A 25,847-nucleotide genomic window follows, 5' to 3' on the forward strand; every position below is an offset into this window, starting at 1 on the left:
GAATTATAAATGTCACTGCCAAGAGACAAACTATAGAATGTGATGACTGCAAACTCTTCACATGTATTGATGCCGCTTTTGATCCCAGAACAAGTATTCTCCTGGTGAGGGCTAGGGAGGGGGTATGGACACCAGTCTCCTTACACCGTCCATGGGAGTCTTCTCCCTCTATTCACATAGTCAATGAAGTTCTTAAACGTACCCTCCAGACAACTAAGAGGTTCATCCTTACTCTTACTGCAGTCACTGCAGGCTTAATTGCGGTTACTGCCACAGCAGCGGCCGCTGGACTTGCTATCCACAATTCTGTCCAGACCGCTCAATATGTGGAAGCATGGCAGAAAAACCCCACCGACTCTGGAATTCTCAGGCTCAGGCTGATCAAAAATTGGCTAATCAAATTAATGATCTCCGCCAGAGTATGATATGGCTGCGAGATAGAGTTACGAATCTGGAACACCGTATGCAATTACAACGTGATTGGAATACTTCTGATTCTTACGTAAGGCCTTATGCTTATAATAAAGATCAGCATAGCTGAAAAAGTCATGAGACTTAAATTTAAAAGCCTGGGATGATAACTTAACGTTAGGTATCTCAAAACTTAAAGAACAAATTTTTGAGGACTCGCAGGCTCACTTAACTACCATTCCTGGATCAGACACCTTTGAAGGAATAACCAAAGGGTTATCTGATCTAAATCCCTTTAGACGGGTCAAACCCCTCAGAAGATCACTGTTGTCTTTGGCATCATTAACATCGGTATGTTTATGTTGGCTGCTTTTAGTCTGCAGATGTCTCCGAGGAGTCCGAGGACAAGCCTGAAGTCAACGACAAGCAATGATGGCAGTGACGATCCTAGTCAGTAAAAGAGGGGGCGATGGGGGCGGTAAGGCAGCCAGGTGCCGAGGCAAGAGGCTGAAGCCACAAGCTGTTCCAGTATAATAAAGAACATAATTAGAATAAGAACAGTGATACTAGAAATAGGATACAGATATGGATTATATGTGAACAGTATTAGTCATTAGCTTGTAGTATGACTCTCTGTTCTGTGATTATAATAATCTCCGTTCTCTTATTATAACCTAGGGAAAACCCGGCCATACAGAGTTAGGAGCGGAAGGGACACAGCGAGAGGTGACCAGAAGACAAGAGTGTGAGCCCTCGGTCACGCCCAGATAAAAGCCGCTTGAGGGCTCCTTGGTGTAGCGGTAGCGCCAGTGCCTGGGAAGGCACCCGTTACTTAGCAGACCGGGAAAGGGAATCTCCGTTTCTCCAGGGGAGTTAGAGAACGCTCTGCTCCACCACCTCTTGTGGGAGGCCTGACATTGGCCAGGCGTGCCCGCAGTCGTCCGGAGGCTTAACCGTCTCCCTGTGATGCTGTGCTTCAGTGGTCACGCTCCTTGTTCGCTTTCATGTTCCGCCTGTACACCTGGCTCCTCCTTTTGAGTTCTTAGAAGAGAGCAGCAGCAGAATTAGTAAAAGGACTAAAGTCTTTGATCTTTCTGATAAGTGCATAGAAGAAATGCTGACGTTTGCTATCCTCCCTCTCCACCTCGGCTACCACAAAGGGAAAGGCCCCCCTGTCCCGTGGACACGTGACTCGCGAGACCTACCAATCATCTGAGATGACTCACACTCCTTACCCTGCCCCCTTGCCTTGAATACAATAAGTAGCAGCGCCGTCCAGGCACTGGGGGCCACTACGGTCTCCGCGCTTTGGTGGCAGTGGTCCCCCGGGCCCAGCTGTCCTTCTTCCTATCTCTTGTCTTGCGTCTTTATTTCTACGATCTCTCGTCTCCGCACACGAAGAGAAAAACCCACAGACCCGGTAGAGCTGGACCCTACATTATCTCGATTATGAGATAATCAAGATATTCACGTGGACTACTGAATCTTTCGGTGTCCCCTTACTATTTTGCTTTCTCCCACCGGCGAGTGTTTCCCTCGTTTCACGCCGTCCCAATCTCCGCCGCCCTGTCTGGTCATCCCCATTCTACTGCCCAGCACAGTGTACTATGGCAGCCGCTAGCCACAGGTATCTAGGGAGCCCTGGAAATGGAGCTGTGCTGTAAGTGTCAAATACACATGGGGTTTTGAAGACAGGATGAGTACAAAACTCTCACGATTTTTTTTTTTTTTTTTTTTTCTGCCGGAGGTTCCGCTCTTGTTCCCCAGGCTGGAGTCCAATGGCGCGATCTGGGCTCACCGCAACCTCCGCCTCCCGGGCTCAAGCGATTCTCCTGCCTCAGCCTCCCGAGTAGCTGGGACTACAGGCATGCGCCACCACGCCCGGCTAAGTTTGTACTTTCAGTACAGACGGGGTTTCTCCATGTTGCTCAGGCTGGTCTCCAACGCCCTACCTCTGGTGACCTGCCCAGCTGCCGCCTCCCAAAGTGTTGGGATTACAGGCGTGAGCCACCGCGCCCAGGTTTTTGTTGTTGTTGTTGTTGTTGTTTGTTTGTTTGTTTTTGTTTTGTTTTGTTTCTTCTTGAGACAAAGTCTTGTTCTGTCACTCAGGCTGGAGTGCAGTGGCGCGACCTTGGCTCACTGCAGCCTCTACCTCCCGGGTTCCAGCGATTCTCCTGCGTCAGCGTCCCGGGTAACTGGGATTACAGGCGTAGGCCACCTCGCCTGGCTAATTTTTGTATTTTTCGGGGGCTTTCGCCGGGCCAGGCTGGTCTCGAGCTCCTGACCTCAGGCGATCCGCCCGCCTGGGCCTCCCAAAGCGCTGGGATCACAGATGTGAGCCACCGCGCCGGGCTCTTTAATTCTGTCTTTATTTTCTGAGATGGAGTCTCGCTCGAATGCTCAGGTTGGACTGGAGTGGCGTGATCTAGGCTCGCTGAAACTTCCACCTCCCGGGTTCAAGCGATTCTCCTGTCTCAGCCTCCCGAGTAGCTGGGATTATGGACGCACAGCACCACGCCCCGCTAATTTTTGTGGTTTTTGTGTCTTCCGTCTTCTGCTCTTCAGTACTGCATAGAGCCGCAGAAGACTAGTGAGTCGAACACACAGCCCCTCTTGCAGCAGTTGTTGATCACAGCGCTGCCCCTGCTACTCATCCTGTGTCTCTCCTCCAAATCCCCCCTCCTCCTCAGCTATCACCTCTGCCGATGCTGCTGGTTTCCCTGGGTACCGTGAACCAAACAAACTCTCATCCCTGAGGGGCCTAGGCTCGCCGTGGCCACGCCCTTCGCAAGTCAGGGCTCCCGCACATTCACAGTTACAGGTGGCCCTGGGAGCAACACCTGGCACCCAAACAGGTCACCAGAGTCCACACGTAGTCCACCTGCCCTCCCTGCATGAGATCAGCTCTTCCTCCTCCCGATGATAGATCAGGGTCAATGATCCCTGCCAAGATGGCCACTGCTCCAGCCTGCTGCTCCAACCTGTCCAGCCACAGCTGTAGCTTGAAGGCTTGAAGTTCAATGGGAACCTCTCCCGCTTTCTACAAACTGGTTCCTTTATTTTTATGTTTATTGATTTGGGATGGCGTCTGGCTCTGTCACCCAGGCTGGAGGGCAGCGGTGCAATCACTGCTCAGTGCAGCATCCACCTCCCAGCCTCCGTCCATCCTCCTGCCTCAGCCTCTGGAATAGCTGGGGTGCAGATACGCCCCAGCCCGAACAGGGTCTCACTAGGTTGCCTGGGCTCTTTCGTTTTGTTTTGTTTGTTGTTGGTTGTTGGTTGGTTTCGAGACGGGGCTCCGGCTCTGCAGCCGGGGCTGCAGAGCAATGGCGAGATCTCACTTCACCTCACTGCGGCCTTCTGGGCTCCGGCGATCCTCCCAGTGTGTCCGGCCGGACGACAGCCTTCAGAGAAAGAAGCAGGGGGAGTTTTGCGGAGGACAGACAAGATGTCTGGAGTTTGGAAAGGGTGAGAGATTGGGTCAGCAAAAGGAACATTCCGATCTTTATGTTGGGATGCAATTTGTAGATACAGGGATGAGACCCAAAAGAGCCGGCAGAGATCTGTCATCACGGTTGCAAGGCAACTGCCGGTGGCTGATCCCGTAAACGATGTGCATACCTAGAACGGAGCCTACAGATGCATCAAGCATGAACGGTGGAGCCACGATGCTTGGACTCGAGTTCTGCTCCTGTGCGTTCCCTGATAAGTGGCTTATATTACCTGCACCTCAGTTTTTCCTGGGCAAAAGCGGAAGCGTGTTGCCGGTGCGTTGGCACTGCCTTCAAGTGCCAGCTACTCAGCGGGCTGAAGAGGAAGAAGTTCCTACTAGAAAGACACGTGGACACGTATGTTGATTTACAGTAGCAAAGACTTGGAACCAACTCGAATGCCCATCAACGATAGGCTGGATAAGGAAAACGTGGCACGTATACACCATGGAATTACTAGGCAGCCATAAAAAAGGATGAGTTCATGTCCTTTGCACGAACGTGGATGAAGCTGGAAGGCATCATTCTCGGCAGACTGACACAGGAACCGAAACCCAAACACCGCATGTTCTCACTCCTAAGTGGGAGTTGAACGGTGAGAACACATGGACACAGGGAGGGCCCTGACGGGCGTGGGGTGCAAGGGGAGAGAGAGCATTAGGACAAATACCTAACGCATGCAGGGCTTCAAACCTAGAGGACTGGTTGATAGGTGCAGCAAAGCACCGTGGCACACGTATACCTATGTTCCCAACCTGCACGTCCTGCACATGTACCCCAGAACTTGGGGGGCCGGAGGGGGGAAACCAAAAAGTAGGTGGACACAGAGAGAGTGAGAGAGAGAGGGGAAGGAAGGAAGGAAGGAAGGAAGGAAGGAAGGAAGGAAGGACGGACGGACGGACGGAAGGAAGAGTTCCGGGTGGATCCCATTCCCTTAAAAGGTCACCACCCCTGGACTGCCAAGCTGAGATCTAACGACCTCCAAAGGAGTAGTCAGTGGGCTGCGGGGGTCGTAGCCTTGCCCAAAGCGCTGTAGTCACAGCGTAAACGGAAGCGTGCCTGCAAGGCCTACCGTCTGCCGCCCGCAGGTGAGGAACCCCATGGTACTCCAACGAGTAGTTGAGCCGGTCTATCACAGATGCTTGGCGCGTCAAGCCGAAGCCGCCCCGCCGATGCTCCAACTCGCGATCTCTACTTTTAGGAAACCCGTATGTATCCCCGGAGGGGGTGCACCGTTCCTGGAGGTACTGCAATACCAGGTCGATGCGTGGAGTGGACGGAGCAAGCTCCTATTCCATCTCCCTGCTCCAAAAATCCATTTAATATATTGTCCTCGGATAGAGGACGTATCAGATATTAAACTGATAAGAACAGATACTACACTTGATCTTAGCCAAAAGGCCGAGAAGCGATACCGCCGGCTTCGCGCCCGCCGTCACCGTCCCACTCTCATCCACATTCAAGTCGCGGTGAGAGCCCCAGCCTCGCTCCTTGCCCCATCCCCTCTGTCTCGTCCCCCCACTCTGGACGCCCTTACACACTCGGGTTCATTTCTTATTCTCCACCTTTGAAAAGGGAAATCTTACACCCGTGCTTGGATCCGGCGTTCCCGGGCTTCCATTTCGAATTTGCATACCCCGCCCTTTCACGGAGGGCGCGGCCTCCGCGGTTGACTCCGCCCCGGGGCCGCCTCTGCGTCCGGGAGCCGGGGCTCCGCTGGGGGCGACTTCCTTGTTTGTATCCAGCCAGCGCAAAGACAGAACCCAAGGAGACTGGGGGCGAAGGCGAGAGGGGTCTGTGGAAGAGACCGCTCGGCGGAGAGCGGTCCACGTTTTCCTGGAGAAAGACGAGGTCCCAGGGCAGGAGCCCGGGCGGCGCCGGGCCTTTACTTCGTCACCAGCGGGCGGGGAGACCGGCCTGGTAGCCGCCGGACGAGGGGCCCGTTCCGAGTCAGGGAAGCCGAAGGCCTGGAGGGGCTTCCGGGAGCAGGGGCTGGAGTTCCTCTGCCGGGCAGGAGGCTGACACCAGACACCCGGCAGAGGGAGGCGGCGCGTGGATGGCGAGGGCCCGGCAAGGATTCTCCCCAGCCCCTGTGCCTGCGTCTCCTGTGGCTTCTGTGCACGGACCGTGTCCTGTGCTGCGCAGGGAAAGCTGCCTCTCTGCTGGGGACGTGGATTCCTTTCACCTCCTCCTCGCCTGGCTACTCCTGACGCAGGCTGTCAGGACTCCGCTTGGGTGTCACCCGTCCAGGAAGCCTCCCTTAATTAAGGGCCCTCGGCACCCACCCCATATGTGACTAGCAGCCCTCCTGTGTATCTCGTCGCACCCCCGTTGTGTATATCAACTATTCCACTCACCACCCTTCTGGGCAATCCTTTGTCTCCCGCTCTGAAATCCCATCGCTGAGGGCTGGGACCCCTCCTCAGTACTTATCCCTGTTTCCCGGCGCTAGTCTGGTGCCTGGCGTGTTGGAAGGCGCTCAGTAAACGTTTGTGGAGCGAAGAAAAAGGACGCAAACGTGATGAGCACGACAGCCCGAAACAGAGAAGACGCCGTCAGGAGGTTACTGGCCCCGCGCGGGGGTAAAGGGGGAAGGTCGGGCTCGGGGTGGCAGGACACCAGAGGGCAGGGGTGACTGCCGGGGTGCTCTTGGGGGAGGATGGGCGTCAAGGCCCCCGGCAAGGTTGCGATAAAGTTTCTCTCCGGGGCACAGACTGCCGCCTGCGGGGTCAGCGTTTGCCTCTCCCTTCCTCCTTCCTAACCCAACTTCGGGGGAGAGCTGAGGGCTGAGGGCTTTAGGCGCATTCCCTCCAACATTTATTTCACTCGACGGCCCTTATTATTAGCCACGGCCGGGGTTAGGGTGAGGCCACTCCTCCAGGGCGGAATTTCAGGGGGTGCCCCCCCCCCCCACCGCCCCAAACCCCTCGGCAATCAATACAAATTATAGTTCAATGCAATATATCTTACCTTGTGGGCGGCAAGCCACCCAGGGACCGAGGCAAGAGACTGAAGGCACAAGCTCTTCCAGTATAACAAAGAAAATAATCAGAATAAGAAAAGTTATACCAGAAGTAGGATACAGATATGATTATACATGACTATTACTAATCATTAGTTTGCAGCATTACTCTTTGTTCTATTACTGTAGTAATCTCTGTTCTGTTGTTTTAACCTAGGGAAAACCGGGCCATAGAGAGTTAGCAGCTGGAGGGACACGGGGAGAGGTGACCAGAAGACAAGAGTGTGAGCCCTGGGTCACGCCCGGATAAGGGCCGCTTGAGGGCTCCTTGGTCTAGCGGTAGCGCCAGTGCCTGGGAAGGCACCCGTTACTTAGCAGACCTTGGTCTAGCGGTAGCGCCAGTTGCTGGGAAGGCACCCGTTACTTAGCAGACCTTGGTCTAGCGGTAGCGCCAGTGCCTGGGAAGGCACCTGTTACTTAGCACACCGGGAAAGGGAATCTCCCTTTCTCCAGGGGAGATGGAGAACATCTTTCAAGAACATCGTTCAAGATCAGCCTGACTAACATGGAGAAACTCTGTGCCTACTAAAAATACAAAAATTATCTGGGTGTGGTGGTACATGCCTGTAATCCTAGCTACTTGGGAGGCTGAGGCAGGGGAATCTCTTGAACCTGGGAGGCAGAGGTTGCGGTGAGTCGAGATTGCGGCATTGCACTCCAGTCTGAGCAGCAAGAGTGAAACTCGTTTCAAAAAATAAAAAATAAAATGAAAATAAAATTAAGAGGTAGACGCTAGGCTTGAGTTCAGCATTAGAAATCTCCAGAGCTAGGGTGCCTTCTAAGAAGCCCCTTTGCGTTCTGGGGTCTCAGACCTCAGTGAGGCTTAGTAGGATTTTGTATTTTCTTTCATTCTGACTCAGCACAGACATTTATGGGGGAGATGGGGAGAGATTAAGGAGAAAAAGGTAATTCCGGAGACCTAAGTGGGGAGGGATGAGCAGAGGGTCAGATGATGCTGGAAGCCTCTGAGGAAAAGTCAGGGAAAGAAACCAGAGAGAAAAGACTTTACTGCTGAATTTTCCATGGGGCCCAGTGAAACTCAAAGCTAAGGTGGGAAGGTCCTCCATCTGCTCAGGACCCAGGAGAGAAAGGTACTTTGCAGATGTTCCCTGGGAGCCTTGGGGAAAATGCCTCCCTTCCTCAACAAAGCAGGCAGGGTCCGCCCAGTTGCCCTGGCAGTAACCACATTGTGAGGTGGTTCCAGTTACAGGCAGAGGGGTCTGAGTGGGAAGAGACAGAGGTGGTGAGAGCAGTGGGCTCTGCTTGTCCCCACCCCCACCTGGGGCCTCACACCATCCCACTATCATGGGTAGTGCCTACCACTGGGAGGCTCGGCGCCGGCAGATGGCTTTGGACCGAAGGAGGTGGCTGATGGCCCAGCAGCAGCAGGAGCTGCAGCAGAAAGAACAGGTGCATGGGATAGGCTGGGTTCTTCAGGGTCCTTTCTGGAGTAGGAAGGGAATGGAGAATGGAGACAGAACCCTAGGAAGCTGCCTACTATTTGGTGAATGTTGTTTGCTGGGGGTAGGAGGAAAGCAAGGTCATTTGGCATTCTCTCAGATAGACTGTGTCTGTGTTGGGGGGAACACTACAAGCTAACTCAATTTCCCTGTTGTAACAGACTGGGGGAGGGCAAGTGTACTAGACCTGGGAGGTTTAAAGATGTTCTGTCCAATAGGGTAACCCCCAGCCTGTGTGCTCTATTGAGCTTTGGAGTGTGACTGAGAAACTAATTTTTTTTTTTTTGAGACGGAGTTTTGCTCTTGTTGCCCAGGCTTGAGTGCGATGGTGCCATCTCGGCTCACCGCAACCTCCACCTCCCAGGTTCAAGTGATTTTCCTGTCTCAGCCTCCCAAGTAGCTGGTATTACAGGCATGCACCACCACGACTGGATAATTTTGTATTTTTAGTAGAGATGGGGTTTCTCCATGTTGGTCAGGCTGGTCTCGAACTCCCGACCTCAGGTGATCCGCCTGCCTCAGCCTCCCAAAGTGCTAGGAATGCAGGCATGAGGCACCGCGCCCGGTCAGTTTTATATAAATTTAATTTAGTTTTTAAAAATGTTATTTTGGCTGGGCGTGGTGGCTCACACCTGTAATCCAGCACTTTGGGAGGTTGAGGCTGGTGGATCACTTGAGGTCAGGAGTTCAAGACCAGCCTGGCCAACATGACGAAACCCGGTCTCTACTAAAAGTACAAAAAGTAGCTACGCATGGTGGCGCATGCCTGTAATTCCAGCTACTTGCGGAGGCTGAGGCAGGAGAATCACTTGAACCAGTGAGGTGGAGGTTGCAGTGAGCCAAGATGGTACCACTGCACTCTGGCCTGGGTGAAAGAATGAGACCCTGTCTCAAAAAAAAAAAATTAAAAATTTTATTTTATTATTGTAATAGAGACAGGGTCTCACTTTGTTGCCCAGGCTGGTCTGGAACTCCTGGACTCAAGCAATCCTCCTACCTCAGCCTCCCAAACTGTTGACAGGTGTGAACCACCATGCCTGGCCTTGAATTCATTAATTCACTTATTTATTTATTTATGTATTTGAGACAGAGTCTTGCTCCAGTCTTGCTCCCAGCCAGGCACAGTGGCTCACACCTGTAATCCCAGCACTTTGGGAGGCCGAGGCAGGTGGATCACCTGTGGTCAAGAGTTCGAGACCAGCCTGACTAACATGGTGAAACCCCATCCCTACTAAAAATACAAAAATTAGCTGGGCGTGGTGGCATGCACCTGTAATTCCAGCTACTCGGGAGGCTGAGGCAGGGGAATTGCCTGAACCTGGGAGGCGGGGGTTTAAGTGAGCCAAGATCACGCCATTGTACTCCAGCCTGGGCAACAAGAGCAAAACTCCATCTTTATTTAACAACAATGGGCCGGGCGCGGTGGCTCAAGCCTGTAATCCCAGCACTTTGGGAGGCCGAGACGGGCGGATCACAAGGTCAGGAGATCGAGACCATCCTGGCGAACACGGTGAAACCCCGTCTCTACTTAAAAAATACAAAAAACTAGCCGGGCGCGGTGGCGGGCGCCTGTAGTCCCAGCTACTCGGGAGGCTGAGGCAGGAGAATGGCGTAAACCCGGGAGGCGGGGCTTGCAGTGAGCTGAGATCCGGCCACTGCACTCCAGCCTGGGCAACAGAGCGAGACTCCGTCTCAAAAAAAAAAAAAAAACAACAACAACAATGGCCGGGCACAGTGGCTCACGCCTGTAATCCCAACACTTTGGGACTTTTGAAGACTTAGTATGAAAACAAAGAATATAAAATACTTCATTGATATGTTCATATTGATGTTTTGGATGCATGGGGTTAAGTAAAATACATTATTAGGCCGGGCGCAGTGGCTCATGCCTGTAATCCCAGCACTTTGGAAGGCCAAGGCAGGCTGATCGTTTGAGCCCAGGAGTTTCAGACCAGCCTGGTATCATGGTGAAATCCATCTCTAAAACAAATACAAAAATTAGCCGGGCATGGTGGTGTGCACCCCTAGTCCCAGCTACTGGGGAGACTGCGGTGGGAGAATCACTTGAGCCTGGGAAGTCGGGCTGCAGTAAGCCTTGTGACCACGCCACTATATTCCAGCCTGCGTGACAAAGTGAGACCCTGTCGCACACAATAAATAATAAAAGTAATTAAAATTAGTTTCACTTGTTTTTTTCTTCTTCTTTTTTTGAGACAAGGTCTTCCTCTGTCACCAAACCTGGAGTGCGATGGCCCATTCATAGCTCACTGCAGCGTGATCTCCTGGGCTCAAGCCATCCTCCAGCCTCAGCCTCCTGAGTAGCTGGGACTACAGGCATGCACCACCATGCCTAGCTAATTTTTTGTAAAGACCAGGTCTCACTATGTTGCCCAGGCTGGCCTCAAACTCCTAGCCTGAAACAATCCTCCCATCTCAGTGCCATAAAGGGTGAATTACAGGCATGTGCCACTGCACCTGGCCCTATTTCTTCTTCTATGTGGCTATCAGAAAATTTAGTGGCTAGGCGCAGTGGCTCATGCCTGTAATCCTAGCACTTTGGGAGGCCGAGGCGGGCAGATCACGAGGTCAGGAGTTCGAGACCATCCTGGCCAACATGGTGAAACCCTGCCTGTATTAAAAATACAAAAATTACGGCCGGGCGCGGTGGCTCAAGCCTGTAATCCCAGCACTTTGGGAGGCCGAGACGGGCGGATCACGAGGTCAGGAGATCGAGACCATCCTGGCTAATACGGTGAAACCCCGTCTCTACTAAAAAATACAAAAAACTAGCCGGGCGACGAGGCGGGCGCCTGTAGTCCCAGCTACTCGGGAGGCTGAGACAGGAGAATGGCGTGAACCCGGGAGGCGGAGCTTGCAGTGAGCTGAGAGCCGGCCACTGCACTCCAGCCTGGGTGGCAGAGCAAGACTCCGTCTCAAAAAAAAAAAAAAAAATTAGCTGGGTGTGGTGGCACATGCCTGTAATCCAGCTACTCGGGAGGCTGAGGCAGGAGAATCACTTGAACTCGGGAGACAGAGGTTGCAATGAGCCAGATTAGGCCATTGCACTCCAGCCTGGGGGACAGAGCAAGACTCTGTCTCAAAAAAAAAAAAAAAAAAAGAAACTTTAAAATTACACGTGGCATGCTATATATGTTTTATATATATATTATATATTATAAGCATATTATCTATTATATAAGCATATTTTATTTATATATATATATATATATATATTTTTTTTTTTTTTTTTTTTGAGACAGAGTCTTGCTCTATCACCGAGGCTAGAGTGCAGTGGTATGATCCCAGCTCATTGCCACCTCCGCCTCCCGGGTTCAAGCAGTTCTCCTGCCTCAGCCTCCTGAGTAGTTAGGATTACTGGCACCTGCCACCACGCCCTGCTAATTTTTGTATTTTTAGTAGAGACAGGGTTTCATCATGTTGGTCAGGCTGGTCTTGAACTCCTGACCTTGTGATCCGCCCGCCTCGGCCTCCCAAAGTGCTGGGAAGACAGGCGTGAGCCACAGTGCCCAGCCCGGCATGCATTATATTTTTATTTGGCACTGCTATTTCAAAGCACTTGTAAGGTTTAGAAGCACCCTTGGGCTATTAGAAAAATTACTCTGGGAGGCTGAGGTGGGAGGATTGCTTGAGGCTAGGAGTTCCAAACCAACCTAGGCAACATAGGGGGACCCTGTCTCTACAGAAAATTTAAAAATTAGCAAGGCATAGTGGTGCATGCATTTGGTCCAAGCTATTCAGGAGGCTGAGGTGGAAGGATTGCTTGAGCCTGGGAGGTTGAGGCAGCACTGAGCCAAGATTGCACCACTTACTGCACTCCAGCCTGGGCAACATAATGAGACCCTGACTCTATTTAAAAAAAAAAAAAATTAACTGGGCATGGTGGTGTTGCACCTGTAGTCCTAGCTACTTGTGAAGCTGAGGCAGGAGAATCGCTTGAGCCCAGTAGTTCCAGATTACAGTGAGTCATAATCATGCCACTGCACTCCAGCCTGGGTGACACAGTGGGAACCTGTCTCTAAAAAACAAAACAAAACACAGGACATTTGCAGGGAATTATTCTTTATCCTCCAGCACTAAAAACTGCTTTCTGTGCTGAGCTTTCAAGTGAGGAAGCAGGTGCTCGAAGACAGTGCTATTTCCTGGGCTGGGGCTGTGCTATGGGTGCTATCACCCAGAAATCATTCTTGGGTGTTACAGTGGGTGAGGGAGACAGCGTAGGCCCAATTTCAGCCTGCAGCTCTAAGAAACAGAGACCACTGCCACCTATACTTCTCTACTCACTTGCCTTGTTCCCTGAAGTTTCTCTGGCAGATGGGTGATTGGGTGGGGAGAGGAGGATGCCACTTGCCCGGGGGCTTCTTGCCAGGAACTGAAGAAACACCAGGAGGAAGAACAACAACTGGAGAAAAAACTCCAGCCACCTAAGAAGTCAAATGTCCCGCAACCACCAGTGGCGAAATTATGGACATCACGGGAGCAACAACAGCCATCACAGCAGCAGCCATCGGTGCAGCCAACATTGCAGCCACTGCCACAGCCATCACCACTGCCACAGGCACAGGCGCAGGCACAGGCGTGGCCAGGGCCACAGCCACCACAACCACAGCCACCACCTCAGCCAACACAACCAAGTGCTCAAGCCCGTTGTACTCAGCACACCTCCAAATGCAATCTCCAAGATTCCCAAAGGCCAGGTCAGCAACCTACTTCAGTGGGAATCTATTAAGCTGGAGGGCAATGTCTGTATGAACAACAGATTCCAGGGTGGGCAGAAAATCCTTACAGACTCTGGACTGGAGCCTGGGAGTGGGAGGTGGTGAGGAGAGGAGCCCTTTGCTTCCATCCCAGCCCTGTAGTGCAGAATCCGTATCCACTACCCTACCCTCTCTGACTCTCCCAAGTACCGTCAACCTTTAATGCCTTGCTAATCAACTCCCTCTGGGTGGGTTTATGCCAACCTACGGCTGCAAAAGAGCCTTCCAACTTCTGCAGAGAGTGGCTGAGAAAGTTGTTGGCCCTTCTTCCAGAGTGAGTGTGACAGAGGAGGTGGGGGTGATCAGAGGGTGGGACAGGAGTTGTAGGCTTATTAACAGATATATTGACCCCTGTGAGGTCCGGAACAGGGAACCACAGCACAGCTTCCTAGTTGAGAATCTTCAGGAAGGGCTCAGTCTGTGCCCTGTCCCAGGTAGGAGCCTGTCCTCACGCACCCCCATCACACCCTGGGTCACCAGACACAAGCAGTCCAGGCTTGTAGTGTTCCATCCTTGGAAAACTGCTGGATGAGTAACCTGTACTTTGTTTCATCATCAGGTCTCATGAACCCATGCCAATCTAGCCCCATCAAAAACACTGGGTATTCACAACTCAAGGTAAGACACAGACACAGACCCTGAAAGACAGACTCTGGGTGACTGAGTGTGTGTGTGTAGTCCAGAGAAACCTCCTTAGCAGGAGTAAGGGGAGGAGATTAGAATTATTTCACATTACTTCTGGACGGTGTATTCCTCTATTCTTTGCCCCCATTAAAAATGTTTTGGTAAGAAGCTGGGTGCAGCAGTCCTGGCTACTTGGGAAGCTGAGACAGTAGTACTGCTTAAGCCCAGGAGTTCAGGTTCAGACTGGGCAACATAGTGAGATCCCATCTCAAAAAGAAAAAAAATGAAAGAAAGCCAAGTGTGTGGTGGCTCATGCCTATAATCCCAGCACTTTGGGAGATCAAGGTGAAAGGATCGCTTGAGCCCAGGAGTTTGAGTCCAGCCTGGGCAACAGAGTGAGACTCGGTCTCAATAACAACAAACATTTTTAAAAACTAGCTGGGCAGCCGGGCACGGTGGCTCACGCCTGTAATCCCAGCACTTCGAGGCAGGCGGATCATGAGGTCAAGAGATCAAGACCATCCTGGCCAACATGGTGAAACCCCATCTCTACTAAAAATACAAAAATTAGCTGGGTGTGGCGGCACGTGCCTGTAGTCCCAGATACTCAGGAGGCTGAGGCTGGAGAATTGCTTGAACCCAGGAGGAGGAGGTTGCAGTGAGCCGAGATCATGTCACTGCACTCCAACCTGGTGACAGAGTGAGACTGCGTTTAAAAAAAAAAAAAAATAGCTGCGCATGGTGGCACACACCTGGAGCCCAAGCTACCTGGGAGGCTAAGGTGAAGATTGCTTGAGCCCCAGAGGTTGAGGCTGCCGTGAGTGGTGATCACACCACTGCACTCCAGCCTGTGCAACAGAGTAAGACCCTCCCTGAAAAAAAAAAAGAGGAAAAATTGCCTGGGTATGGATGGCCTATTGCTCAGCGCTATCCATAAAATGAGAATAATAGATGATACAACTTCCTCAACAGAGGGGGCATGAGGACTGAATATGGCAATTATTAATAAAGGAAAGGGGCCAGGCGCAGGGGCTCATGCCTGAAATCTCAGCACTTTAGGAGGCCGAGGTGAGCAGATTGCCTGAGCTCAGGAATTTGAGACCAGCCTGGGCAATATGCTGAAATGCCATCTCTACTAAAAATACAAAAAAATTAGGTGGCTGTGGTAGGGCGCATCTGTAGTCCCAGCTATTCAGGAAACTGAGGCAGAAAAATCACTTGACCCCTGGAAGTAGAGGTTGCAGTGAGCCAGGATCACACCACTGCACTCCAGCCTGGGTAAAAGAGCGATAAAAATAAATAAATAAATAAATAAATAAGTTGATTGATAAAGGAAAGAGCACTAAAAGCACTTAGCTTGGAGTCCAGCTCACTGTAGGCCATCAAACTCAGGATGACAACCTTTTTTTTTTTTTTTTTCTGAGACAGAGTCTCACTCTGTTACCCAGGCTGGATCTTAGCTGCACTCCACCTGCAACCTCCACCTCCCGGGTTCAAATGATACTCCTGCCTCAGCCTCCCGAGTAGCTAGGATTACAGAAATATACCACCACACCTGGCTAGTTTTTGTATTTTTTAGTAGAGATGGGGTTTCGCTATGTTGGCCAGGCTGGTCTCAAGTGATCTACCCGTCTCGGCCTGCCAAAGTGCTGGGATTACAGGTGTGAGCCACCGTGCCTGGCCTGGATGGCAACTCTTAACAAGAATATATAATTGTGCAAGGCGTTAGAAAGGTGTCTCTGACAGAGGTGCAACAGATGAGAAAACCTGATGCTAGCACTTCTAGGATGAAGACTGGGCTGCTACATTTCACTTTGATTCCTCTGGCCTCACAGGATTTCACACAGTGTTCTGAAACCAGAAGCTGCTAATTTGTTTTGTTTCCTATCTCTTCCTCTTCTCAGTCTACCAACTACATACAGCAGTGGTGACCCAGAGATTGACCCCAAGACCCCAGTGGCCATCCCCAAAATGCAGATGAGCAGCCACATCTTCTCAGCATCCAGCAACATCTCCAGTTCAAAAGCCACCCACTCTAGAAGAGGAGGCTTCCAGGAATAAAATGTAATTTTTTTCCTCGGAGGAATCACAGCATTGGTCAGCTTTATGAGACAGGGATGAGAGGAAGCAGGCAGGAGGACTCACAAAGGGGTTGGAGAGGGTGGAAACAGAGTGGAAGGCAAGTTTATGTTTCTCTAGGCAAAGCCAATGGGAGAACTGGGTCTTGGGTCCCCTGCAAGTATGCAACTCCTACTACTATCACTACCTGCCCTCATTCAGCAGTGATAAGTCTGTCAGGGGTTTCAGTTTATGACTGTCACTGGAGCCATCACTCATTCCCCCAAGCACATGCTTACTAAGATATAGCCTAGGGAAGGAGGGGTCGCATCACATCAGAGCAGGCCTGCAGCAGCAGAAAGTGGTTGCAGGCAGTGATGCTCCCCACCTCTAAGCCCAGTGCAATGTCTGGCCTACAGTGGGCACTCAGCTGTCAAATGGACGATGGGGGCAGGGATGGAGAGAAAGAGCTTGGAGGAAAGTGGGGGCTATAGCCTCAGGAACATGACACTTGACCCTGGGAAGGGGAGGGAGGTTTGCCTTCTAAAACCCACAGCCCTCTTCCTTCCTGGCTCTCAGCCTCTCCATCTAGCGACAACCAAGAGATTCACCAGCTCAAGGTGAAGGAGTGGGCAGGGCTGGGAGACCCTGGGTGTTAGACTTCAGGAAGGTGCAAGCCCTGGGAAGGCCTTTCTTCCTCCATGCTGAGAAAGGCTGCCTCAGTCACCTCAATCACAAGCCCCATCCAAGGGATTAGCTGGGTATTTCATTGTAGCCTACATAGCATTGCCTTTGGTCTGAAGGGGCCATTTCAGTGCAACCCACGAAATTTCCTGATGAGAGCAGCTGGGGAAGATAACGGGATGGTGGGGAAGATAACAGCACAGAACAGGAATAGTAAAATTGGAAGAGACTTTAGAGATACACAATGGGAGCAAGAGGGAGAGAATGAGATCCTGTGAGCAATCTCATGGAAAACAGAAGGGCAGGACACATCATCAGTGGCCCAGAGGCCCGGGGAAGAGACCTTGCTGTCCGTTGGAACATTAAGAAAACAGTTTCGGCCAGGTGCAGTGGCTCATGCCTGTAATCCCAGTACTCTGGGAGGCCGAGGCGGGTGGATCACTTGAGGCCAGGAGTTTCAGACCAGTTTGGCCAACATGATGAAACCCTGTCTCTACTAAAAATACAAAAATTAGCTGGGTGTGGTGATGCATGTCTGTAACCAAAACTACTCAGGGAGTCGAGGCACGAGAATTGCTTGAACACAAGAGGCAGAGGTTGCACTGAGCCAAGATCACGCCACGGCACTCCAGCCTGGGTAACAGAGTGAAACTGTCTCAAAAAAAAAAAAAAAAAAGAAAAGTTTGTGAAATAAGGAGTATCCGAGGGAGTATTCACTAGCGCCCTTCCCACTCCCAGGAGACTTTTTTGAATATTCTTAAGTATAGTTTATTGAATATAAATACTTCACATTTGGCAGTCTATACACAGCAGCTCCAGCCTGGCTTCCCTGGCTCTTGCCAGCACCACCTTGACCTCAGCTTGGAGACAGCACAGTCTCCTTCCTTCCCCTTGTTCCCCTAGCCAGCTAGTTACCAAGTTCTGTCACCACTTCTCCCTCTCTCCATGCATCCTACTTCAAATTTAGCTCTCCCTGCTCATCTTTTTCTTTTTTTTTTTTTTTTTTGAGACAAGTCTCTCTCTTGTTGCCCAGGCTAGAGTGCAGTGGTACGATCTTGGCTCACTGCAACCTCCGCCTCCCGGGTTCAAGTGATTCTCCTGCCTCAGCCTCCTGAGTAGCCAGGATTACAGGTGTGCGCCACTATGCCCAGCTTTTTTTTTTTTAAACAGGGTCTTGCTAATGTTGCTGCTCTTGTTAGACCTGAACTCCTGGGCTCCAGAGATCCTCCCACCTCAGCTTCCTGAGTAGCTGGGACTACAGGTGTATACCACTGCACCCAGCTGTAAGACCAACCCACCTTTAATGAGCAAATATCCTTCCTATTCTGCTAAAGTACAGAAACCTTTCTACCAGGAGCCAGTGGGAAACCAGGGGTTATCTGGGGCTTAGTCCTAGCTGAGTGACAGGAAAGGGAGGGTCTAGACCAGTCCCTGCCGATATGCTGCTCCACATTGTCAAAGCCCAAGGAGAGACGAGGCCTCTGGGACCAGAGTGGGCCCTGGTGCTAAGGTGGTGGTGGAATAGAACCCAGCAGCCTCAGCTGGATACTGATAGCTTCATCTCCTGCAGGCTTTCAGATGAGAACAGCTGGGCCCACCGTTTGACCTGCCTGTGTCTACTCACATGGGCTCAGGATGTGGACTTAGAGGCTCTCCTTCAATAAATATCTTATACAATGATTCTGCCTTTGGCTGTTTTTCCTGTGCAGACCCACAGAGTGCCAGGTGCCTCCCTCCCCTCCTCTACTATTTTGGCTCCCGCTATGAAGAGAATAGTGAAACTGCTTTATAGAGAGGAGAAGCTTTAGCTGGAGAACAGGTCTGTCTTCCTAGGAACCAGGGACAGTCAATAACCAGAAAGGACAGAGGGCTAAAGGGCCTTGGCTAATCTCTCAGATGGGTGGTAGACAAGTTACCAGAGAGAAGCAGACTATCACTTTTTCACGTGGTCAAAGCAGACAGGCACAGGAGAGCATCTATGATCCCCAGAAAGTCCTTGGAGATGGCACTGGATGTCCCCAAATTTTCTTATCAGAGAGTAGAAAACTTGAAAAGGGTCTCTTTTTTTTTTTTTTTTTTTTTTGACAGAGTTTTGCTCTTTTGCCCAGGCTGGAGTGCAGTGGCCTGATCTTGGCTCACTGCAACTTCTGCCTTCCAGTTTCAAGTGATTCTCCTGCCTCAGCCTCCCGAGTAGCTGAGATTACAGGCACGTGCCACCACACCCAGCTAATTTTTGCATTTTCAGTAGAGACAAGGTTTCACCATGTTGGCCAGGCTGGTCACGAACTCCTGACCTCAAGTGATCCACCCGCTTCGGCCTCCCAAAGTGTTGGGATTACCGGCATAAGCCACTGCGCCCAGCCAGCAGGTCTATGTTTTAAAAGCCAGATAAAACTACAGCTCTCTCCCCATTCAGACAGGACGGCCAGCCCTGATGGAGCTGGGGTGAAATGGCCCCTTCAGACTCACCAGGTGCTCAGTACAGAAAGGCCAGGTGCCACTCCAGGGAATCTAAGGTGCCTCAAGAAGATGCCAGGTCAGATTTTCCTGAAGAAAGACTAGTCAGGCACAGTGGCTCACATCTGTAATCCAAGTGCTTTGGGAGGCCAAGAAGGGAGGATCACTTGAGCCCAGGAGTTCAAGACCAACCTGGGCCAACAGTAAGACTCTGTCTCTACCAAAAAAAAAAAAAAAAAAAAGACTAACCAAGGGCAGAATCTGATAGCAGCCCCTGAAAGAATCTGGAGGAAATTGGAGGATATGAGTGTGTGTGTATGAAGTTAACTTCAAAGCAAGCTTCCTGTGCTGAGCGGGTGGGAGGTAAGGGTGTGATGAAGCAGGGCTTCTCCTTTGGCAAAGCCTCTGTAGTCCTTCCTTAGTCACCAGGGAGTTGTGGGAGATATAGACCAGGGTTGCAGGTGCCTGGAGTACAGGGATAGCAGACAGGTCATGGTGGGTGAGGGGTCAGCTGGTGGGGCACCGATGCGTTTCCTCGGCAGTCCACATACTCATAGCTCTGGAAGACCAGCTGCTCTGAATGGCTCAGGTATGAACAGGTCAGGGTGCCCCTGGAGAGGAAGCAGGCCTTGTTGCCATGGCTGGAAGGAAAGTGAAAGCTCTGGCCCCATTATACTGTCTGGGGATGGCGAGTTGGGGGCTCCCTCATTTTCCCTTCCCTCTGGCTCCCCACTCTGCCAAGGTACCTGGGACAGCTGCCCCACCTGTTTTCCAGCAGCTTCCAGACAGCCCTATGCCTCTTGCCCCTAATAGTTTATAGGCAAGGTGAGACTTAGAAAAGGGGCTAGACTTGCTATTCCCAAGAGCCAACAAAGATTTATGGGGTCGGCTTGCATGACTCTGCCCAGGAGGTGGAGCTGAGTGAGACTGAAGTCAGAAGTGAGAGCAGGGACACCAGAGCTCCAAGCTCTACTTACTGGATGTGCAAAAGCACATGGTGGACCTTGATTTTCAGCCAGGTACAGATTTTGCTGAGAGAGAAGAAAAGACAACGTGGGACCACGTGTCACATGGAGCAGCCTGTCAGCTCAGAAAGTGCCTGCAGGTCCCAGTTTCCTTACCCCACACAACCCCTTCCTTCCATCAGGTGCCCCCAATATGCCACTTCCACCCTTTCCCACCCTTCAGGTCAGTGTGGCAGCGTGGCTGCACTATCACTCTGACCTCCACTCACTTGGCCCAGGCATATGCTGGACCCCTCCTCAGGAGAAAAACAAAACATCCATCTTCCTCAGCAATGCAGGCTGAAGAGCCCAAGGTCACATATTGTAAAGATTAACCAAATTCCAGCCTGTTTTTCATTCTAATCAAGGTCCAAACAAGCAGAGGCTGGGGACCCTGAACCTTTGCTTATTACATTCTTGGCCATGGGAGGGCAGTCCAGATGCTGGCTGAAGAATCTGCTAAGCCATCAGGAAAGCTGGTGGGTATTAAGTGGGTTCCTAAGCCAGGCAAGCGGCTAGGGAAGAAGAGATCAAGGGGTACTCACTACATGTTTTCATCCGGTATCTTGGTGGCTACTGCGTAAAACATCTGTCAACCAAATGGGCACAGGGTTAGCCCCGACTCCAGTTGCCCCTTTCCCACCACCACACATCCACATGCTGGTGGGCAGGGGTGGCCAGGGAGAGGGAAGTCACCTGTTCACTGGTCAAAGGGCCAATGTGTAGGAGAAGGTTGTTGGAAACCTGCCCCACCACGAGGGATAGGTGCAGAACCTCGAGGGTCAGCTGTGTCACCGTAATGGGGTAGTAGTTGCCATTGGAGATGTTTAAGACATTCTGGGGATGAAGACAAGGGAAGGGAGGAGTGAAGATGGCCCATCCTTAGGAAAAGCCAAACAGTTGCAAAAGCCTGCCTGTCTGGCCTAAGCCCCATCTACCATGACAAGCTTCAGGTGCAGAGGACCAAAACCAGGAGCCCCTTGGAGGGGCATTGAATGGTGAGGGATCTTTACGAAGTTAAGCTGGCTCAGGATCCAGGCCCACCCTGTATGACTTCTTACCATTCAGTCCTGTCCATCCAGAGAGTCTCAGGCACTGTCACCCCACTCCACCCCTATGATTTATCTATCTGGTCCAGATTCTGACCCCTTACTGTGTAGAGTCCCAACCTTTACCATCTGTCATGGAGCTCATGGTTGCTCCTCCTTCTCTTCAGGCTCCCAACACCCTTTGGGTGCCATAAGATCCCTGGCTTCCCATGCCCAGGGTCACAACGCTGGACAAAGGTTACAGTGAAGTATTGCTGAGAAGGGAGGGTTGGAGCCCAAGGGCACCCACCCACCGTTACGTTGAGGTAGATATCAGTCTCATCAAAGGCCACCATGGAGGAGTTGAGGCCTGCAGGCTGCACAACGACGGACCGGGGAAACAGGAAAAAGATGATGAAGGAGGAGGTCACCAGGCAGATGAGCACGGCCAGGAACACAAAGAGCTTCCTGTGTGAAAGCAGGACCCAGGATGGAGGAATGGAAAAGTCTGAACACCAAGGAAACTCGGGGAGGAGGTTCAGACACTCCTCTCCATATACAAGGCTTTCCCCTGCACACTACCCCAACAACATTTAGCTTCCCAGATGTGGCCCGGAATGAGTAGGAGCACAGGATTGGCAGGCAGGCAGCCTGGTTTCCACTCCCAGCTATCTGTTCCCATTGACCCAATAACATGGAGTAGGCCACTTAATTTCCTTAAGTCTGTTTCCTTGTTGGTAAAAGGCAGATAATTGTACTGACCTCATAGAATTTGTTATCGGCTAATATATGAAAAAATACTATTCACAGGTCCCTGCACATGGCAAAAGCATGATGAATGCTAGTTATTATCACTAGAAGAAATAAGTCCATATTTGGAAGTTCTGAATTTTAACATTCAGAACAGGACACTATCCATCCAATTCAAAATTCAGATACGCATTCAAGAGATAAGTACTTTGTTAGTATCTTATGATGGGCACTGCTAATTTTTTTTCTTTTTTTTTTTTTGAGATGGAGTCTTGCTCCGTCACCCAGGCTAGAGTGCAGTGGCGCGATCAACCTCCTGGGTTGAAGAGATTCTCCTGCCTCAGCCTCCCAAGTAGCTGAGATTACAGGCACCTGCCACTGTGCTCAGCTAATTTTTTTATTTTTTAGTAGAGATGGGGTTTTGCCATGTTGGTCAGGCTGGTCTCGAACTCCTAACCTCAGGTGATCTGCCTGTCTTGGCCTCCCCAAACTGCTGGAATTATAGGCATGAACCACCACACCCAGCCTGATTTCTTTTTTTTTTTTTTTGAGATGGAGTCTTGTTCTGTCACCCAGGCTAGAGTGCAGTGGCGTGATCTCAGCTCACTGCAAGCTCCGCCTCCCGGATTCACACCATTCTCCTGCCTCAGCCTCCCCAGTAGCTGGGACTACAGGCGTCTGCCACCACACCCAGTTAATTTTTTGTATTTTTAGTGGAGACGGGGTTTCCCCATGTTGGCCAGGATGGTCTCGATCTCCTGACCTCATGATCCGCCCACCTCAGCCTGCCCAAGTGCTGGAATTACAGGCATGAGCCACTGTGCCCAGCCATGCCCAGCCTGATTTCCAATTCTGGTATAGTGGGGTGGCGGAGAGGGTTCGGCTTGGTGGTGACTCCCAGGTTTACACCAGGACCTTGGGAGGAGGTTGAGGGAGTTCCATGTCAGATGGACCAGATCACAAACACGGTAGGCCCCAGGGCTGCCTGAGGTTCTGAAGTATCCCAGAACAGCGGACAATAGGTTTTTCACCTCTATTGGGAGAAAAACAAGCAAGTCTGAACTGCCTCAGCAAGGGAGGTGCTTAAGAAAAATAATGTTTTCAAATCAATTGCAGCCAGGGACACATGCTTGTTCCCTCCTTCCTGGGAGGACTTGCAGAGCTACCAGATCCTTCCTGTCTTGGAGAGGGTGCCATGCTTCCTGGAAGCAGTGATGCTTAAGGAAGGCCACCTGGTGTCCTCAAGTGACATCTGCTGCTGCTGCTTTTTTCTTTCTTTTTTTTTTGGTAGAGATGGGGTTTCACCATGTTGCCCAGGCTGGTCTTGAACTCCTGAGCTCAAGTGATCTGCCTGCCTTAGTCTCCCAAAGTGCTGGGATTACAGGTATGAGCCACCACACCCGGTCCAGGAGCTTCTAAATCAGGAAAAAATTCTTGGACGTAAGGAGCGGGTACCTCTGAGGCTCAGGTTTTCTATGGAAGAACTAATAGGAATAAATTAGGGGGGATCAAAACAGGGGAGACAAAGGGAGCAGCCCCCATGGGCGATGGCTTGTGGAGCTGAGGGAGGAAGAGGGGCTTACGTGTGCTTGGGCTTCAGCCTCCGGTCCCCATAGGGGATGAGAGCCACCAACTGCTTCTCCAGCTCTAGAGAGAGAGAAGGTGAGAGGGAGGGGAAAGATGCAACTGTGACAAACATTTCCTGTGCCAGCCTCCCAGAAGCATGCCTCCACCCACACCATAGAGCAATGTTTTTTTTTGTTTTTTTTGTTTTTTCAGACGGAGTCTCGCTCTGTCACCCAGGCTGGAGTGCAGTGGCCAGATTTCAGCTCACTATAAGCTCCGCCTCCTGGGTTTATGCCATTCTCCTGCCTCAGCCTCCCGAGTAGCTGGGACTACAGGCGCCCGCCACCTCGCCCGGCTAGTTTTTTGTATTTTTAAGTAGAGACGGGGTTTCACCGTGTCAGCCAGGATGGTCTCGATCTCCTGATCTCGTGATCCACCCGTCTCGGCCTCCCAAAGTGCTGGGATTACAGGCGTGAGCCACTGCGCCCGGCTAGAGCAGTGTTAGAAGCATGCCGCCTCTGCCCCAGAGCAGAACCAGAAGCACTGGACTCTGCTACCAAAGTTGGCAGCTCAGCTTTGTCATCTCTAGAATGGAAGTGAGATTGCCACTAATAGGTATGAAGAATCTCTGAAAGTCACCAGCAAATCAGAGATGCCCAGGATCTTCTGAAAGGTAATTTCTAACTTCCTGAACTGAATGAATCCTAAGACATACAGTGTTGCTTAGGAGCACAGTGGCTAGAACCCCTCTTTCCCACAAGGGGCTGGGGAATACAACCAGGGAAGGAGGGCAGGTTTTTGCAGGGAACCCAAGGATAGTTAAGTATCTCTCTGGCCAGCCTGAGACTGGGAGGTCAAGAGCTGAGAGCAGATCTAACCCCATCCAAGGAGACTCAGAGGGGTTGCCCCAGGCCAATAGGCTAAGAACTTTCCCTGGACTCCAGGCTATTTCCAGAGCCGTGGGCCACTCACCTTGGGGAATCCTGCCACTGCCCTGGCAGGTGGGACAAGTCACAAAGCTGGCACCAGCAGTTCCTTCACAAGGCACACAGGAACAAAGAGACTTGCTGCTACCGGTGCTGAAGTAGCTGACAGCCTGGCTGCCAATGGCTGGATTGGAGGGCAGGATTGACTTGTTCTCGTCCTCCCGCCAAGAGCCCAACTGTGAAAACGTCTTACCCATTCTTCGGAGGCAGGGGTTTCACTAATGAGAAAAGACCAAAGTTCAGTGCTAAGCTTGTTAGCACTGATGCCAAATGTAATTTTGGTTTGAAGTTCTCAAGACTGGCAAGGAGCCCTACTACAGTTTAAGCAAGCTCAAGTCTAAAGAAGATAGGGTTTGAAAAATTGGGTGGTTACATGGGACTTTCAGAAGTCTCAACGCATTCAACTCCTTTCATTATTTTAAAAGAGACCAATCTGCCTACAAAAGGGAAAACAAAAGAAAAGCAGAAGTTATTTCACTTTAAGGAACTTCCATAAATGATTGGCAGAGCATTTAATTTTTCTCTGGAAAAGTTGCTGAGCTGTCATTCAGTTCAAGGGAAGGAAGTTGGCTAGGGAAGAAAAGAGATTCTTTGAAACAAGGAGAGAAGAAGCCAGACTGGTCACAGGTGTGGTTAAGACCCCTATCTAAAGAAGCCCTGGGAGAAAGCAGACACTGCTTTCTGAGGCGGGGTAAGAAAGCCTGAGGAGGTCATAGTGATACCAGGGTCTGTCTTTCACTAGGAAAAGTCAAGGCTAAATCTGGACTCTCTGTGGCAGAACGAGGCCGGCAAGTGAGCCACACAGATCTTTCTGGGCTAAAATATTGCGAGGCTCACCTGGTTCAGGTCTGGGATCCCAGCTCCTCAGCTGCACGAGGGCAAGACTTCTGAAGTGCGTCTTTGGGGAGAAGGGCCTCTAACGGCAGAGTGGGCTGGACTGGGCTGACCTGGGCGGTCGTAGGGAGGAGAAACACGGCCTGGGGCCGGCAACCAGCCGGAGTCCTAGGGGAAAGAATGTGCCGCACTGGAGAGTGGGGATAGTGAGGACGCTGACCTCCCCGAAGGGCCAAGCCGATTCCTGGGCTACAGGGGGGCTCTGCCACGGGCCGACCCGGTAGGCGCGGACGGAGAAGGTGTGACTTCATTAAGGGAGGATTTGAAGCCCCACCACACACACCGAGAGGCCGTTAGTCAAGCTTACTACGCGTGCAGGGGGCGCCTGTGTGTTGGGCGAGGCGGCGGCAACAGGAGGTGTCTTGACCTCCGAAAGGTAAAGTAAGTAGAGTGTTTAGGGAGGGTCTTACCCGCGGACGACTGCAGCGACAGAAACGGCAGCAAGCAAAATCGAAAGTGCGGGAGCGGACACTCCCCTCAAGCTTTGACTCAGTGCTCAGGGAAGTTCCGCCCCAGCCCCTAAGGGCCCACCCCCTCGTCCCCCGGACCGCCCCTTCGCCACGCAGCCGCCAGAGACGCTCGCAGCTCTTCAAACATTACCCGAGGGCCCGGACGCTGCTTCCGCAAGGACTGGCCA

General features: G+C 51.5%; 2 protein-coding genes, 1 long non-coding RNA gene and 1 other non-coding gene across 6 annotated transcripts; 2 read left to right on the forward strand and 2 right to left on the reverse strand.

Annotated features, from left to right (window-relative positions):
* The first annotated feature begins 359 nt into the window (after positions 1 to 359).
* LOC117066924 lies at positions 360 to 1,761 on the forward strand. Its single transcript, XR_004430550.1, has 2 exons — positions 360 to 861; positions 1,090 to 1,761. It is a non-coding gene; the product is annotated as an uncharacterized LOC117066924 (long non-coding RNA).
* A 3,363-nt stretch (positions 1,762 to 5,124) lies between these two features.
* On the reverse strand, positions 5,125 to 5,315 carry LOC117068134. Its single transcript, XR_004430990.1, has one exon. It is a non-coding gene; the product is annotated as a U2 spliceosomal RNA (small nuclear RNA).
* Positions 5,316 to 7,577: 2,262 nt separating this feature from the next.
* On the forward strand, positions 7,578 to 18,202 carry CCDC200 (coiled-coil domain containing 200). 2 transcript variants are annotated; one of them, XR_004430546.1, is made up of 5 exons: positions 7,578 to 8,334; positions 12,772 to 13,099; positions 13,719 to 13,777; positions 15,688 to 15,847; positions 18,096 to 18,202. XR_004430546.1 is itself a non-coding variant. In XM_033182870.1 (4 exons), exons 1-4 carry the CDS (start codon positions 8,230 to 8,232, stop codon positions 15,712 to 15,714), a joined length of 519 nt encoding a protein of 172 aa, XP_033038761.1. In that variant the 5' UTR covers positions 7,578 to 8,229; the 3' UTR covers positions 15,715 to 15,865. The 2 variants fall into 2 exon arrangements, 1 of the variants encoding a protein (XP_033038761.1); XM_033182870.1 differs by lacking the exon at positions 18,096 to 18,202 and having other exon boundaries at positions 15,688 to 15,865.
* TMEM106A (transmembrane protein 106A) lies at positions 15,953 to 25,767 on the reverse strand. Of its 2 annotated transcripts, none has more exons than XM_033182869.1 (9): positions 25,621 to 25,767; positions 25,154 to 25,318; positions 24,303 to 24,534; positions 23,348 to 23,411; positions 21,329 to 21,482; positions 20,683 to 20,823; positions 20,532 to 20,575; positions 19,960 to 20,013; positions 15,953 to 19,593 (listed from the first exon to the last, which is right to left on the reverse strand). In XM_033182869.1, exons 3-9 carry the CDS (start codon positions 24,511 to 24,513, stop codon positions 19,473 to 19,475), a joined length of 789 nt encoding a protein of 262 aa, XP_033038760.1. In that variant the 5' UTR covers positions 24,514 to 24,534; positions 25,154 to 25,318; positions 25,621 to 25,767; the 3' UTR covers positions 15,953 to 19,472. The 2 variants fall into 2 exon arrangements, with proteins under 2 accessions (XP_033038760.1, XP_033038759.1); XM_033182868.1 differs by having other exon boundaries at positions 15,953 to 19,623.
* Positions 25,768 to 25,847: the final 80 nt, after the last annotated feature.

This window comes from Trachypithecus francoisi, unplaced genomic scaffold, assembly GCF_009764315.1.
Source record: "Trachypithecus francoisi isolate TF-2019V2 unplaced genomic scaffold, Tfra_2.0 Lachesis_group20, whole genome shotgun sequence".
Classification (NCBI taxonomy): Eukaryota; Metazoa; Chordata; class Mammalia; order Primates; family Cercopithecidae; genus Trachypithecus; species Trachypithecus francoisi.

What these genes read in the sequence shown, in the direction of transcription:
- CCDC200 (XM_033182870.1), top strand. Translation starts at nt 8,230, where the DNA reads ATGGGTAGTGCCTACCACTGGGAGGCTCGGCGCCGGCAGATGGCTTTG. An exon ending in CCAAGATTCCCAAAGGCCAG is followed by an intron (nt 13,100 to 13,718) that starts GTCAGCAACCTA and finishes TTTCATCATCAG; the next exon opens with GTCTCATGAACCCATGCCAA. An exon ending in CTGGGTATTCACAACTCAAG is followed by an intron (nt 13,778 to 15,687) that starts GTAAGACACAGA and finishes TCCTCTTCTCAG; the next exon opens with TCTACCAACTACATACAGCA.
- TMEM106A (XM_033182868.1), bottom strand. Translation starts at nt 24,513, where the DNA reads ATGGGTAAGACGTTTTCACAGTTGGGCTCTTGGCGGGAGGACGAGAAC. An exon ending in CAGTGGCAGGATTCCCCAAG is followed by an intron (nt 23,412 to 24,302) that starts GTGAGTGGCCCA and finishes CTCTCTCTCTAG; the next exon opens with AGCTGGAGAAGCAGTTGGTG. An exon ending in ATACCGGATGAAAACATGTA is followed by an intron (nt 20,014 to 20,531) that starts GTGAGTACCCCT and finishes CTTCTCTCTCAG; the next exon opens with CAAAATCTGTACCTGGCTGA.